Source organism: Copadichromis virginalis, linkage group LG3 (genome assembly GCF_057382275.1).
Source record: "Copadichromis virginalis isolate Kocher_CV1m ecotype Utaka linkage group LG3, C_Virginalis_male_GT1.1, whole genome shotgun sequence".
NCBI lineage: Eukaryota > Metazoa > Chordata > Actinopteri > Cichliformes > Cichlidae > Copadichromis > Copadichromis virginalis.
In genome coordinates, this window is record NC_140620.1 from 36709510 (window position 1) to 36726622 (window position 17113).

At 38.5% G+C, this 17113-nt stretch overlaps 1 protein-coding gene and 1 long non-coding RNA gene across 2 annotated transcripts; both read right to left on the reverse strand.

Moving 5' to 3' along the window:
• Positions 1-752: 752 nt before the first annotated feature.
• On the reverse strand, positions 753-3166 carry LOC146714446 (uncharacterized). The gene is made up of 7 exons (XR_014918820.1): positions 3062-3166; positions 2900-2915; positions 2743-2801; positions 2533-2583; positions 2395-2451; positions 1870-1929; positions 753-1735 (listed from the first exon to the last, which is right to left on the reverse strand). It is a non-coding gene; the product is annotated as an uncharacterized LOC146714446 (long non-coding RNA).
• Positions 3167-4558: 1392 nt separating this feature from the next.
• Positions 4559-5584, reverse strand: LOC146714447 (uncharacterized). The gene is made up of 3 exons (XM_085440017.1): positions 5578-5584; positions 5230-5496; positions 4559-4848 (listed from the first exon to the last, which is right to left on the reverse strand). The coding sequence occupies exons 1-3, from the start codon at positions 5582-5584 to the stop codon at positions 4559-4561; spliced, it is 564 nt and encodes a 187-aa protein (XP_085296143.1).
• Between the last annotated feature and the right edge of the window lie 11529 nt (positions 5585-17113).

Consider the following 17113-nt stretch of genomic DNA (forward strand, 5'->3'; position numbering starts at 1 on the left):
GCAGAGCAGGCTGTACCTGATGAGGAAGCTTAGATCTTTTGGAGTGAAGGGCCAACTCCTGAAGACCTTCAACGACTCTGTGGCAGCCTCAGCCATCTTTTACGGTGTGCCTTGCTGGAATAGCAGGATCTGTGCTGAGGACAGGAAGAGACTGAACAGGTTGATCCGAGGGCCAGCTCTGTTCTAGGATGCTCTCTGGACCCAGTGCAGGTGGTGAGTGACAGGAGAATGGTGGCTAAGCTGTCATCCCTGTTGGACAACATCTCCCACCCCATGCAGGACACTCTGACAGCACTGAGCGGAGGAGAGGATTACATAGGATCAAAATTCATGATGCAGGGGAAAACCACAAAAGGTGACACTTTGTGGTAAAAACAAAGTACAGCTCGCTGAACTATAAATCCCAAACAAAAGGAGCAAGAATTGAAGGCGTGTCCATGAGCCCGCTAAGGTCTGCTGAGGTCTGTGTGAAGTAAACTTCATCATCAGATGGTGAGTCCATGCAAATGTCCTGCCTTCATAGATAAGTCTGTGGAGAATTCACATTGCAGTACAACAACTATGAATGCACCCCGAGAAGGGGACTTCAAAGAAGTATCACAGGAATGACTACTCCAGCTTTCTATTTACAATTTAGTGTAATCAGGCCTTATAAATAAGAAGATAAGTAAAGATTTTTTTTCAGTTGTAGCCCTGCTTCTACACTGTTTCCAAAATAAGTAATGAAGATGTGAAGCTTGGATAATAAAAAAGGCATTTTAGTTTCTTTATTTGTCCTCCTTCATTCGTAAAAGCACAGAAACTTCAAACACAAATGAGTAGAAGTCAAAACTAGAATGAAGGCTCCAAATTTGATCTTATTTCACTTTGAATCTGGTGAAACTTTAGTCCCAAGGAAAGCTGCACTATATATAAAGACACAGGGGGACGCTGTTTACTAAGCATTTAAAGACACGCTAACACTTAACGCTTCTAAAGGGCTCAGTAAGTCTGCACATAACTTCACTCATGCTGTAACTACCACCACAAAACAACTGTAAGTGAAAACAACATTGCAGCATTGGCAGGGACAGCAATAACAGTTACATAAACATAAAAAATACAGTAATCACAGCTTAAAACTCAACATTAAACACACTGTTCCACAGGCACAGCAGGGAACTACACTCCAGCCACTCCCAACATGTCACAGTATATAAAGTGTATTTATATGGCACACAGAATCAGATAACACAATGAAAAATCTGCCTGCAGTTTTATAAAGTTTTATAAAATTAAAAAAAATTTTTTTTTCAAATGATACTTAATCCATTCAGGATATAGAAAACATCAGTACAGATACTGAACTGAACTCAAAGCCACATCATCAGATAAAGCTCATTCATAATGAAATGGCAGCTTTTTAAAAAAACAGGCATGTTTTCTTCTCATTTCTCCTTTCAATGCTTTGTAAAATTCATATGAATTGATTCTGAACAAGGATAAGCAGAAGCGAATGGATGGATGTATAAAGTAAATTCTGTCCTGCATTCAACTGCTTTTGTTTGTTATTAATCTGGAAGAACATAATCATGATTATTTAATGGTTAAAGGTGATTTGGTAATGAATTTACTCAATTTAAAACCTATTTGATAATCATTACAGTCACAGGTCACAACATGAAAATTCCTTGTGTTTCTTGTGGTTTGATTTCAGAATAGACCGCTTTGTCAGCTGCTTCAGTGGCTGATTTTCCTGCAAATAAAAAACATTTTTAGTAACATCTTACTTCAAACTGACAACTTTACCCATTTATATAGTTTTCCCTGATGGATAAATGAAATGTAAAAGAGAAGAAAATATGGTACCTATTTTATTGCTTTGCTTACTTTTGTTACTGTTGCATTCAGCCTTACTGTAGGTGGCATCTGCGTACAACAGGCTGTCATCTATGAGAGGATGGACAGATCATCAGGGTAAAATAGGATGACATTCTTACCTTTACAGTTACAAATCCACTTCCAACAGATCTGGGGCTCTGTACAAAGCTTAATGATAATAGCACCATCACTCAAAAAAGTTGGTATAGGGGCAACATAAAGCTGGAAAAGGAAGAGTTGCAAAAAAAAGCTAATCTTAGACAGGTACGATTTGCAAAAGTTCACCATTCTGCAAATAAATTGTATAGAAATTTTTATTTTATTCTCTGTCATACTGCAGGCTTACTGGTGATTCATCAGATATTTAAAAGTCGAATGGAAAGCAGAGCCTTCAGCTTTCAGATCATCTGATTGTTGTGGTTTTCTCTGTATTACTGTAGGGCCTTTATCTCACAATAAAAAGTATATGAGTCAATTGTAATTTAGCCCTATATAAATAAAATTGGATTGAACTGAATTAACTTGAATTCTTACCTTTCTTAGTGAAGTTTTTAAGCTCAATCAAAGAATATGTGAAATCCCTGCATTCTGCTAAAATGAAGAATTAATACATAAAAATGAAACATAATCACAATGAGTCTGCATACTTATATGAAACTATAAATGCGTTACCCTTTTCTCTGTCATCGTAGTCTCTGATTGATTCATATATACAAGCATCACCTGCAAAAACAAGTCAGTGCTAGATTAATAATGAAATTTCTATATATGAATTTGATTATCTTTTAAATAAAAAAACTGCAAATATCTGAGTCAAAGTATAAAATAAATAAATTAATAAATAAAGCAACAATAGCAAAACTTGTCATAGTTAAGGCTGACCTTGGAGATATTTATTTTGGCTGTGTTGAGCTTCATCCTGGTTGATCATGTGTTGAGTCCTGGTGAAGCATAAAATGTAGTAAAATGTTTGATTTGATAAGAAACACAGGTTGTAATTCTACTATGCAAAAATGTGAAGTAGGAGATTTGAACCAACCTGATAAAAGATTTATCTGTAAAAAAGACAAGTACATGTTTTTCTTTTAATTGTTCTGGTGCTGTGACATTACATGGAGTGTTCAGGATACATCTGTGACTCTGAATAATTACATAATAATGGGATCATAATAAATCTCGTATCAGAAGGAAAAAGTCTCACCTTTTAACAGTTTGATGTGACACAGCAGCAGAAGAAGAAGAAGAATCAGTAAAATTCCACAAAGAAGTCCAGCGATCAACAGAGTAGGAAACGTTTCAGTCCTGGACTGTGCTGTAAGAAAGAATAACATTAATTATGAGGTGAGGTGCAACCAGGTAGCGTCAGATGGACTAAAGCATAATGTCTCTTATAATATTATAAAATAGAGCCTCACAAACAAGTGGAATAATCACAAAGTATGCATATGTAAGTGTTAAAAGCTTCTTTAGGCTGCTCCCTTGTCACAAAGACTCACTTGACATTGCAGAAATTTTTGAAGAGTCAGTTTAATATGATGGATACTTTGTAGTGTTTATGCCACAATATCCATGTTTGTGAAGCCCTGAAATCTGACCTGGTGCTTTGTGATAACTTATCCATGCTTATTTTGAATGAAGAAGGTTCAGCTTTAAGTTAAAGTACCCTCTGACTTCAGCTGCTCAGTATTTCAGAGTCGGTCTTAATCCCTCCTACAAACTTGACATATATTTTACTATTCTCCTAATGTTAAATTAGTTCTGTTTGCATCTTGTATGATCTAAATTACTTCATATTTTCTGTTCTGAAGGTAGTTCAGATCTACAGTGATCTATAATTTGTGTGGTTTCTAGTTATAATCTGGATTGTTTTATGTTGTAATGTAATATATTAAGCTCCATAAATTTGTCCTGTTTTGTTATTGTTGTTGTAAAGTGTTGGTAGGTGTTGTAAAGGCGGTGTGTAGTGGGCCGCCATGTGGTGACGAAAGGTGAGGCAAGTAAGCAGGAAGGAACAGTTTTCTGACCGTCATTGTGATAGTTGTTTCAGATATAATATCATAGAAATGTAAACGGAGCTACTACTGGAGACATATGTTTTCTACTTTTCGGGTTTGCTACCAAAAGGCATACAAGTGATCTAAGAAAAGGACGAGTCAGAAACTTTACGTCCTGCAGAAGTGGCAAAGAAGGACCGAAGATTGCCGCTACACCATCTATGGCTAGTCTAAACCAAGGGTTTTACAACAGTGTGGTCACCATAAGATTGCACTGGCCTGATGTTGTGAGCATTCAACATCAGTATACCTCTATGTAGGTTTCCAACAACACATAAGAAGCAATAAGACCAAACTGCTATGCTATGAGTACATCCTTCTTTTTGCTAAGCACAGAACGGTAAAAGGGTCCAAGCTGTATTAATACTGATGTAATTCACTTTCCTCCACTCTGTCCTCTCACACAGGCTCATAGTGCATTTTATCCTTTCAGTGCATACATTTTTTGCTCAATTGCATTATGATGCTTTATGTTATTTGTAAATTACTCCTTTCCATTATTTTGTGTGATGTCTCCTGGTTCCGACGACAACAACAGATTCACAAGAAGACAGAAGGCTTCTCATAATAGATACAAACAGAAACATGAAATCAACAGAGAAAACTTAACACAGTATATTGATAATCATGAGTGAATGTATATTTCAAACTAAATTACTGAACTCACAGGTTATCTCAATGGTGACTTCATAACTTCTATAAGTGTAGTAAACGGGGTTTCCTCTTGTTCCTATGCAGCTGTAGTTTCCTCCTTGAGATACTCTGATATCTCTGTTTTGTTGATCTTTGATTTGAACTTCAGAGGTTGTTTGGGTTCGTCTGACCCACTCATATTTCCATCCATCAGAGCTCTGCACAGAGCAGGTCAGTGTCACACTGCCCCCTACTGGTATGATTGTTGTTGCTGCTGTCAGTGTGGCCCTGGGTCTATATGCTGTTATGAAAAAGGATGAAACACAATGATGCATTAAATGTCTCTTCGTCATTTTTTGGTTTAGATAACAGAAACATCTTCACTTTAAACTTCATGAAGCTTTTGATGTTTCTTATGTTTCTTCTTTTCCTTTAGAAATGTAATTAAATTTAATTTCATTCATAATTGCTGTTGTTAAAACTCACACACCTGCTAATGATAGATTACAGAGTCTGTGAGTATTGTTGCACTGACTTTACTGTGAACGAAGTAACAGGTACAGTGATCTTGGTTAAAATTCAAGTTCAATGACAAATTTAATTAAATGTTCTCTATTTTATAATTCAGTTGAGTATTTGAACAGGGAACATATATTTGTGCTGTCGGTCACTGAAGACTTACCTAATACAGTTATGAACACAGTATTACTGTTCTTTATATGATGTGAGCTCACCCTGCTACCAGAGCACTGATATTCACCACTGTAACCTGTAGATGTAATTTCTAATCTAAAGTCTTTGTCTGTGTCGTAGCGCACAAATTCTCGACCGTCCTTCTTGATTTCGTAATACCAGTCAGTGTCTTCTCCTTCATTCATGTCACATTTGAAGGTAACAAACTCTCCAATGAAAAAACTGGACGAGCTGGGTTCAATAGTTAGCACAGCATCTAGAATCCAACACAACCACACAGTTAACAATCTGATACACTTTTATGCACGACACAATCTGTGACAGTACGTTCATACACCGTTCATATATATAATTTACTATTCAAAACACAAACTGTGTTTATATTCATAAAATTATAAATATAGTGATGAAGAATGAAATAAAAACAAAAATGTGAGGTGCTTAAGACTGATACAGTAGTTAAGATTAATATTTATTGAATAAATAAAAAAGTTAAACTTTTCAGTCACCTTGAGTGTTTCCAGTGCAGAGGAGGATACAGAGCACTACAATAAAGACAGAAACTTCAGACATCAAACTAAAGGCACTCACATATGTCTGTGTAGGTTGTCAGTCATGCAGATCATGTATTTATGCTATATCTGAGTGTCTAAGGAGCTCGGTGAGAAACTGATTGGAAATCTTTAGGTTTCCTGAAGGTGTTTCATATCTCTGCTGAGAAGCTTCTTCAGTTCTAAAACCAAATGGTGGAGAATCCCAGGCATTTAAACCCTAGTGATGGAATCCCTTAAGAAATCTGAATTCTTATCTGTTTATTTCTTCATATCTATTTGTGTTATTTCAGCTGTTACATTATATACGGTACACAGCACCTGGAACACAAAAATATGAAAATGCACAGAAACATTAATAAACAATCTTAATGTGGTGTATGTGTGTGTGTGTGAGAGAGAGAGAGGATGTCAAGTCTGAGTGTGTATGTGTCTTAGTCATGAAATGTACTTGATAATGAGGGTGGCAAGTTGCAATAACAGACAGACAGAGATGGATTGGGGAGAAGTGGGCCATTTGCAGCCCTCAATAGTACCAAAGACTTAAAAGGTTTCAAAATTATTTTAAGACCTTGCGTCACCCTATACATGTGGCCTACTGACATCACCTGATGCAAAATGTTAGTAGGGATTGAGGATCCCAAGGAGGGATCTTTGAACTGCATTGTAGGTGGCAGACAGTAAAGAAAACCACCACTAGGGTTTAAATATCTTCATTCTCAATCTATTGGTTTTAGAACTGTAGATGAGAGGAGGAGTGTCTTCACAAAACTTCAAGAAGTAAAGTTATCTTCTGTCCAAGCTCTGTAGACACTCAAATAGCTCATAAAAAACACGTGTGGTTGTACAAGTGTCTACTATGATTTATATACATCAAATTATCACTGATGGAGAAACAAACCTTTCTTAGATAAACTAAAGCAGCTCCACTCTGATCTGAGTCAGTGCACTACAAGCTAATCCAGGCTACAAACAAACATGTTGGTAACAAACATGAGAGTCCTCTGATCACATGACCTGCAATGGTACAAATGACTGATGCTCTGTTCTTCTTACATGTTTATGGATCAGTATGAATCAAACAATAGGAGTCAGTGATGTACTCACAGAATAGGCCCAGCTCACAGAGCAAAGTGGCTCCCATCCTCACATCCAGCAGTGACACGTCTGAAAACTTCTACAACTTTCTGCAAAGAGAGAGAGTGAAGCAGCAGCACAGCAGATACCAAAGAGCTGAGAAGGAAACAAAGATTTTTTTCAACTTCTTCTCTCTGCTTCCTTCCTTTTCTCACTGACATGACATACTTAACAGGATCTGACCACAGCATGACATGTTTATACTCTTTTATATTCATTTCAATTTTCATCTGTCCAGGGTGTACCCCACCTCTCATCCTAAAACAGCTAAGTCAGGCTCCAATCCACCTGAGAACCAGAACTTCATAAACAATTAAGAAAATAGATTCATAGAATAATAAAGTTTTAACTGATGCTGATAAACAGAGATGTCAATATAAAACTAAAACTACATCTGAACTGACAAAGCTGAGCTTGACTCATTTAGTATTTCATTACACTAATGCAGATTTTTTTTTAACATGAAATTGTGGTTTGGTGATAAATTCACCCACATGTCGTGAGCAAGCTCAAGCTAAACAGAAATAGTGTCGTTAACCAGAAGTGGGCGTGAGGCAAGAGGAAGTCCTGCCCCCTCTCTCAGATTAGAACGCTATGACCTTAAAAGTGCTGCTGTGTTTATGGTGATGTCAGCTGGGCTAAGTTCCTGAGGCTCATGGGTAACTTGAAAATTGTTGGCCACATCAGTGTGACAAAGTTTCACACTTTGTACTTTATTTTTTGCAGAAGAATAGGAAGAAAATAAAAAGTAGAAACACAAAGTTGCTTCACCCACAGTTACACCTGTTTATTTTTATTTATATTTATTCTTAAATGGGCACCTGCTACACACAGAGCTTAATACAAACAGGACAACTCACTGGCAGTGAGTGTTTTCCCTTTTCTGGCTTCTGCAAACCCTCAAAGTGACAGAAGCTTTAATTTCATTTGAAAAAAAAACCTCACAAGAGATACCACAGAGTGGGTTTTTTTTGCAGAACTTTTCTAGTTTTAATGACTATTAAAAGTTAAAAACGTAAGCCACATTTAAAAAGCTGTTTATTCTGTACAGTTTAAGTACTTTAAATTTCACTGCAATTCTATGATCACCATATAATGATGCATGTCGGTGGACAAATATGTGATGCAGATGAGCTAAATGGCTTCTGTTGAGGAGCTAAATAAAGGCCTATTATAACTTTTATCTGGATCAGTCATATCAGATAGAAACTGCTACATCAACAGTTTTGTAGCAGATAAATTCTTTGCTGTTTTTTTGCTTTTGGCAGAACAGGAAGTCTTTAATGTGCAGGAGTATACTGAGTGTTAACAGGGCAAATTTGTCTAAACTAGCTGCTGGGGCAGTGCAGTGCAGTGCAGTATGCATCCCGGGTGTTTGGATAGAAGGTCCAGAGTTGTACTGTCCCTGTATTGGTCCCTGTGCTGCCTGGCTGGCCTTGTGTGGCTACATGCGTTTTGGTTTTCTCTCTCTCCTCTCTCCTGCTAGGTGCTGCCTGGGCGGAGCTCATTGTGGGCTCCAGCCCTAGGCCCTCACACCTGCAAGCAATCACCTGTGGTTCATCAACTTGTCTGCTCTCACTACTTAAGGCAGAGGCTGGGAGCACCTGCCACTAGGCTATTGTGTAATGTTTGTTTGTGTAGCTCTGGCCTTAACAAAAGTTTTGAGCTCTCTCTGTGTTTTCTCTTGGTGTTAATTATTCTATTCTTGTATATAGATCTTTCGTGCTTTGTCTGGAACCCTGGTGACTGGAATCTGTACGGTTGTGCCGCGATCAAGTGTGGCATATGTGAGGAAGGAGATTCCTGTGTGAAGTGAGCCGACAGTGAGGAGCTGTGTGAGAGAATTACTCTGTTTCCCTGATTCTCCCATGGAACCCTGGCAATTCTGGACACCCCCCCCCCCCCCCCCCACCTGCATTTAGTGTGCTGGAAATGTGAAAATAAATAATTGTTCATTGCAATTGTGATTGTCTGCCTCTGAGTCCATCCCACTTTGTTGTGACAATCCCATGTTTTAAAGTCTGCATACCGCTATAAAGTTGGGTGAGTGGATTCCAGATTATCATTGTCAACACTTCTGTTCTCCTCAAATTTTACACCTTTTCAACACTAAAACCATATTTTTAATCTCTCTACTACTGCAGTATAAAACCATTTAATTCAATTCAGGTATGTATATTTTTATTACATTAAATTTAAAGAGTGAAATGGTAGTATTTCTAAAGTTATTTATTGATATTTATATTATGAAAAGCAGGTTTTTGACATTTTAGGTCTTTTAAGTTTTTAGGTAAAATAAGCACACACAAAACAAAAGCAAACAACAAGAACACAAAGCTGGCAAACCCACCCGATTGACCAAAATCAACTCAAAATACTCCCACACACAACAGAACCTCTCTTCCTCCGTATCTCTGAATAGAATGATCAGTGGTTTGCTGTCTCTCACCATCAAAACACTCCACAAATCCCACAAATGATACACTCCCTTATAAACCATTGAATCAGGTACTAAAGCTTCGGACATCACTGATCACGTGACTCTGGCCAAATGAGTCAAGCCTTGACACTGTGCTTCGGAAGCAGTGGGTTGGTTTCTTTTGGTCACATGCGCTGGAGCGTCAGCTTCAAGCGGGCCATCACTAACAGGAAGGAACCTCTGGCAGAACCAGGCTCAGGGAGGGGTGCCCATCTGCTGCGACCGGTTGGGGTGAGAAGGAGGAGAGGATAGAAGACATGCTGTGGAAGAGAGACAGAGATTAATAACAGATATGATTCAATGCAGAGAGGTCTATTGACACATGATGAGTGAGAAAGGTGACTGAAAAGGAAAAACTCAATGCATCATGAGAATCCCGCAGCAGCCTACGTCTATTGCAGCATAACTAACCCTAACTATATGCTTTAGCAAAATGTTTTAAGCCTAATCTTAAAAGTAGAGATAGTGTCTGTCTCCCGAATCCAAACTGGAAGCTGGTTCCACAGAAGAGGGGCCTGAAAACTGAAGGCTCTCCCTCCCATTCTACTTTTAAATACTCTAGGAACAACAAGTAGGCCTGCAGAGCGAGAGCAAAGTGCTCTAATAGGGTGATATGGTACTACAAGGTCATTAAGATAAGATGGGGCCTGATTATTTAAGACCTTGTATGTGAGGAGCAGGATTTTGCATTCAATTCTGGATTTAACAGGAAGCCAATGAAGGGAAGCCAAAACAGGAGAAATATGCTCTCTCTTTCTAGTCCCTGTCAGCACTCTTGTTGCAGCATTTTGGATTAGTTGAAGGCTTTTCAGTGAGTTTTTTTGGACATCCTGATAATAATGAATTACAGTAGTCCAGCCTGGAAGTAATAAATGCATGAACTAGTTTTTCAGCATCACTCTGAGACAGGATATTTCTAATTTTAGAGATGTTGTGTAAGTGGAAGAAAGTAGTTCTACATATTTGTTTAATATGTGCGTTGAAGGACATATCCTGGTCAAAAATGACTCCAGGGTTCCTGACAGTGTTACTGGAGGCCAAGGTAATGCCATCCAGAGTAAGAATCTGGTTAGATACCATATTTCTAAGCTTTTCAGGGCCGAGTGCAATAACCTCAGTTTTATCTGAATTAGAAGCAGAAAGTTAGCGGCCATCCAGGTCTTTATGTCTTTAAGACATTCCTGCAGTTTAACTAATTGGTGTGTGTTATCTGGCTTCATGGATAGATAGAGCTGGGTGTCATCTGCATAGCAGTGAAAATGTATGCTATGTCTTCTAATGATGCTGCCTAAGGGAAGCATGTATAATGTAAACAGAATTGGTCCTAGCACTGAACCCTGTGGAACTCCATAATTAACCTCAGTTTGTGAAAAGGACTCTCCATTTACATGTACACATTGGAGTCTATTAGATATGATACAAACCACTGCAGCCTGTAATACCTACAGCATGTTCTAATCGCTCTAATAGGATATTATGGTCGACAGTATCGAACGCTGCACTAAAGTCTAACAGGACAAGCACAGAGATGAGTCCACTGTCAGAGGCCATAAGAAGATCATTTGTAACCTTCACTAAAGCTGTTTCTGTGCTGTGATGAGCTCTGAAACCTGACTGTAACTCTTCAAATAAACCATTCCTCTGCAGATGATCTGTTAGCTGTTTGACAACTACTCTTTTTGATATGAAAGGAAGGTTGGAGATTGGCCTATAACAGGGGTCGGCAACCCTGGGCACGTGTGCCACAGCTGGCACGCAAAGGGTTAACTGTTGGCACGACCGAGACGGCCGCCGCTCCGAGTGTCAGGTGAACTAAACTTCAGGTAAGAAGTTATGACCTGCAATCTATCTGGGTCAGATATAAACCAAGTTTAGGTGGAGTTTATTTTCGTTGTGCTGACTTTTTACAGTCAGTTACAATAACTCGTACTGCGTACTAGCTAGCATGACAGAGTTTCTATACAGCTGGGTGGATGCTATGATGTTACTGATAGTGAACTTTATTTAATTCATAAGGTTAGTTAGTAGAGTTGCCAACCGTCCCGTAAAAAACAGAATCGTTCCGCATTCAGAGAAATTATTACGCGTTTCGTACTGATCTGAAAAGGAACACAGTTTGTCCTGTACTTCAGCTAGAATGAAAAAGACACAAAGCTGGAGTTATTCTGTCTTTTCACTGTCAGCTGCTTCTTTTTCTCTCTCTCTCTCTCCCTCTCTCTCCTGTTGCTACTTCAATCACGATCTGATCAATGATCAGCTGATCGGTATTTCTGTCGCAAGCCCCTCTCTCCCTTGTCTATCGCCCACTTTGCGCCAGAAAGAGGAAACCAGCGGTCGCGCTAAACAGATACACAGATAAACAGATACATTGGTAGATTCGAGACAGAATTCACAATGTGTTTTCAGGACGTTCAGGTGTATGGACCAATATTTTCTTTTCTGATCAAACCAGAAATCTTTAATGAGCAGCTGGATTTGTCTTGCATTAACTGGCTGAGTTAATGCCAGTTAATGCGACATCGAAATGCAGCTGATTGAAATAAATACCTCGGCTCTGTGGGGGTCAAAGTTTGCAGAACTACGAACGCAGCTGGAATCCACAGCTGTGCGTGTTCGTGGAGCTTGAATTTTCACCTGCTGGACATCACTACCTGACAAGTTTAACTGTCTTCAGAACATTGCAGAGGCCTTATTGACCAACCCGTTCTCACTCCCAAAGCGTAACATTTTACGCTAGGTGACAAATCGTCACCATATTACGTTTTCGGCTACCCACCACGTTCCTAAATGACGACCTCGGAAAAAGAGGAAATATGAGAACCGTCTGGACTGAACCTACACATGTTCGCTCTTTTTCTTCAAATCGCTTAGAAACACGCTATTTAACATCATTAAAGTCCTGGTTAAGGTCAGGAATAAGGTTATGGTCAGGGCTAGGGATAAGGTTAGGTTTAGGGCTGGAATACAGGGCTGGAACGTCTACTACCGCGGGAGCGTCATTGCACTGGATTCCAGCCATAACCCGCCGCGTACCATAGGAACGCCGAAGGTCTCCTTTCGCGTTCCTCAGGAACGCCGCGGGACGTGACAAAACGTCGACATGTTACGCCTCGGGAGTGAGAACGCTCTGTATTGACAGTATTTGGCTCTACATATCTGTGTGAGCAGATTTTCTCTCACACAAAGAGTGTCCTCAGGTAGCCGTCTGAATGCTGGACACCAGCTCTGGGAGACCAGAGATCACATTAACATGTGTATCTCTGTATTAACAAACATGCCTTATTGGCCCAGTTTATTTTCTTATCATTTTTGTGAGGAGACCATAAATAGCATTTGTATTTTCTGTTGTACAGTTCATTTGCTGTGTTGGAGTTCTTGTGATGGATAAAAAGTGGGGTTTTTTTTGCTTCAAAATAGCTGATAACTATTCGGTGATAGCTGCCAACATCTGCGAACAAATATAATTCTATAAAGTGATTCTGTATATAGTGTGTAACTGTTCATGTAGAGCGTCATTACATTTATTGCTAATGCAATCATATGGAACACTGACTTCTGAGGAAATTTTAGATGGCACTCATCATCAGAAAGGTTCCCTACCCCTGCTGTAAGCTGTATAAGGACTCTGAAGCTGTGGGATTTTGTTTCTCTACAGGACACTGACCTGTGAAGAGAATATTTCTGTGGTAACCTTGTATTGTGTTTAAGAATGCTCTCACTTTCCAGATGGCTTTATTCTTTTCTTGCTTATCAGAGAAATCAAGGTCATTTGTTAATTTAATGGGTTGCCTAATCTCCAAGAATCTGTCTGACTTGTTGAATTGGCTAAAACCAGGAACCAGTAAATTCAGATCTTAGTTTGACAAGTTATGTGGTGACCAAATATATGCTGAAGAATGTTTCACTTCCAGACTGTTTTCAGTTTTAATGCCAGCTTCAGAAATGTCCATCTCACACTTTAGTATGCTCTTAGCTTAACTCTTAGCTGCTGTGTGTGTGTGGTCAACTGAAAATGTTCTTATTTCCCCCTCTAGATATCAAACAATCTGTGCAATTTCAGTCATCTTGTGCTCTGTGAGGCCACAACAAATGTGGCATCAATAGAAAGCCCAGGATGTTCCCTTGACTGCACAGCAGGAATTATACATTGCATGAATGATGCTTGATGGTAAAGTCTAATTCGTGTGAACTATGGAAACCTACTTCGGAAGAGCATAAAAATATTCACAGATTCTCTTTAACCAAAGCAAATGATCTGTATAGTTTGCAACAAACTCACCAATCAAAAAAAAATAGCCTAGCATAGCACATAGTAAATAAAGATTTGAATAAGTATAATGAGAAAAATAAATCATTTTGATCCACTTCAAATAAATCATTAATAAAATAATAACAGATTTTCAAATACTAAAATAGGAAACAAAATTTGTCATATGTGTATAAATGGTGTGCCAATCTGGTCGAGTTCAGAGCTACAAAATTAGAGCCAACTTATATAAATTCTACTCATGATAGTTTATGAATACCTACATGCTTATACATAGAAGAAATAAGATTATAGATAATTTTTGAAGGTTAACAGTATTTTACATTTTAAACATCTATTATAGTCAGCTCTAGTTTTGTTGACAGTGGATCTTGAACTAAATGAGCAGGCAAACAAAGATTCACAAGATAATTCAAACCAGGTCATGTGAAACAGACACAGTCTTTCAAGCTATTTTATACATGAAAAATGTTGTTAAATCTTCCATGTATGAGCTGTTTCTAGTTATAATCTTGAATCATCAATAAAGGATTATTTGATACAATCATTTTTAACTTAAAACACCAAAAAACAAAACAAAAAAAAAAAAAAAAACACAGACATGCAGTACTACAGCTCCTCTAGTCTGGTTTGATGCACTGTATTTGTGATCCACCTGAAATACAGTAAGAATAGTTTAAGAAGGTCACAACTCAATTACATGAAATCCCAGAGTTACTATTTGTTACTTTTATGGCTCATCATTGTCATACTGTACCTGGTCCAGGATCTTCAAAGCCTCTACCTGTCTCATAAATACAACGATCACCTGCAAGTTAGCAACAGTTGAGTCATAATAAAGTGCAAATGGTCTAACATTTAATCATTCTTTCTAAACAGTGTTAGACCTGACCATTGGAAAGAGCAAAGTACACATGATGTTGATTTTCCTCCTGGTTGATTGTTTCAGACAGTGTAACACTGAAATTATCAAAATACATGAATATTCCTGCAATGGAAGTATGTTATTATCAGTAGACCAAAAGTATTTTTGTACATTAAAGCTGTTGATTAGCTGCACCAACCTGTTGCATATTTAAAAACATATTTTACCAATGAACATGATACGAGAAGAAGGGCTTTACTTTGCAATAATAAACAGTAATCATAGTTCAGAGTTTCTTACCTGCATGTCTTTTATTGCTATGTCTTTTATAGAGCTGCACTGAATATAATGACAAGTATCAAACATCCACCAGCTGCACCCAGGAAAAGGATCGAGCATTTTTCTGAAAATGATCACATTGTTCAAAGGAGGTTGCAAAGAAAAGCGTCTGGACTTCTTTAAGTTACTTGAAGGCGTTTCACCTCTCATCCAAGAAGCTTCTTCAGTTCTAAGGTCAAATGGTGGAGAGTCCCAGATATAAACCTAGTGGGAGTAACCCCCCACAGAGGGACAAAAGGACCCCCTGATGATCCTCTAATTGCCTGACCCAAGGTGTGAAACTGGGTGTGGGTCCCAATCAGCCAGAGTTTCGGGTGAGTTCATTGTGAAACCTGGCCCCACCTTATCATGTGATTTCCTGAGATCAGATGGCCCAGGATGTGAGTGGGCGTTAAGGCATCTGGGAAGGGATCTCAAAACTGGATTATAGATGGCAGACAGTTGGTGCCGTAAATCCCCACCTCTGTTCAAAGATGGTCGCTCACAGTGGACATAGATGGCTTCTTTCACTCCTCTTTCAAACCATCTGTCCTCTCTGTCCAAAATGTGAACATTGGCATCCTCGAAAGAGTGACCTTTATCCTTAAGATGCAGATGGACTGCTGAGTCTTGTCCTGTGGAGGTGGCTCTTCTATGTTGTGCCATGCGCTTGTGAAGTGGCTGTTTGGTCTCTCCGATGTAGAGGTCTGGGCATTCCTCGCTGCACTGTACAGCACACACCACATTGTTAAGTCTGTGTTTTGGCGTTTTGTCTTTCGGGTGAACCAGTTTTTGTCTGAGCATGTTGCTGGGTCTGAAATGCACCGGGATGTCATGCTTGGAGAAAACTCTCCTGAGTTTTTCTGATACACATAGGGGATGACTGAGAACCTTCACAGACGATCACATTGTTCGTTAACAACAGCTCATAATTAAAAGAAAAAATAACAACAATGGGAATATCATCAGCATAATATAAATAAATCAGATCCCTTCCACACTTACTATCACATCATTCATGATCACTAATATCATAATTTAAAGAAACATTAAAAGAAAGAAAGAGGGAGTAAATATGCACACTGGGGGATGGGCTGGTTGCCAGACAGACAGGTCGCCAATCTGTCGCAGGGCTAACACATAGACACAGACAACCAATCACACTCATATTCACACCTATGGGCAAATTAAAGTTTCCAATTAACCAATCCCCACTTTTATATAATGTATTATATAAAATTAGGCCAATCTACCATGATAAGCTTCATTAAATCCAGAGTACTATTAGTACTATTCTGTTGGTCATATTTAGGATAAAATGTGTTCAATAAATAAAAAAAAAATCTGAAAATCAAAATGCATAAATAACATACATTAAAAAGATCTAAGAATTAATTTTATTGTAAAAATAGATAATCAAATAACAGGAACAAAGAAAAACATCTCTGATTATTATATAACTGGCGATGAAAAATGAATATTGGTATTGTTGTAATCTACAGGGTTCACATTTGAGCAAATATAACAACTGGATTTTGCCTCAAGGTGTGTGTAGTGTTTGTATTACTTCCCTTATTTAAAAAAGTGATGGAAAGACAAAAAATGATGTGTAGTGTCAAAAGGATGTCACACTGAATTTCACAAGGACTTATATGCGAGTTGGTATATGTAGGTATATGTGAACACATATACATAATGTCATGGCTGTGTGCAGGCAGGCAGAGAGGAAGGAGCCAAAATGCAGGACTCACGGAGGCGAAAGTAAACTCAGAATAAACTGCTTTATTGCAGGCTGCTGATCAAACAGAAGACTAACTAAACTGGAAAATATAAACTAACAGGCAGGCAAAAACAGGTAACAACGGATGAGAGAAAGGAGGGGAACACACCTGGGAGAAATCACAGCTGACGAGACAGGGGAAACATAAACTGTACACACTCACATAAGACAAGGACCTTCAGAATAAAACAGGAAACTAACAGACACAGACGAGACATCATGGACAGACAGAGGGACATACGGGCAGAGAAGACTAAGCACAGGCAAAACCTAAACTAAACATGAGGGCAAGAGAACAAAACCTAACCCAGAAATAATAATCATCATCATCATCATCATCAGATAGCTAAAGAATCAGAACATAATTATAATGAGCATAATCTGGAAACACACCAAAATAAAAGAAACTGAAAAAGCAGGGTCAAAATGACCCAGAACCGTGACACATAATTAGATGTGGTTTATCTGTCCTGTCT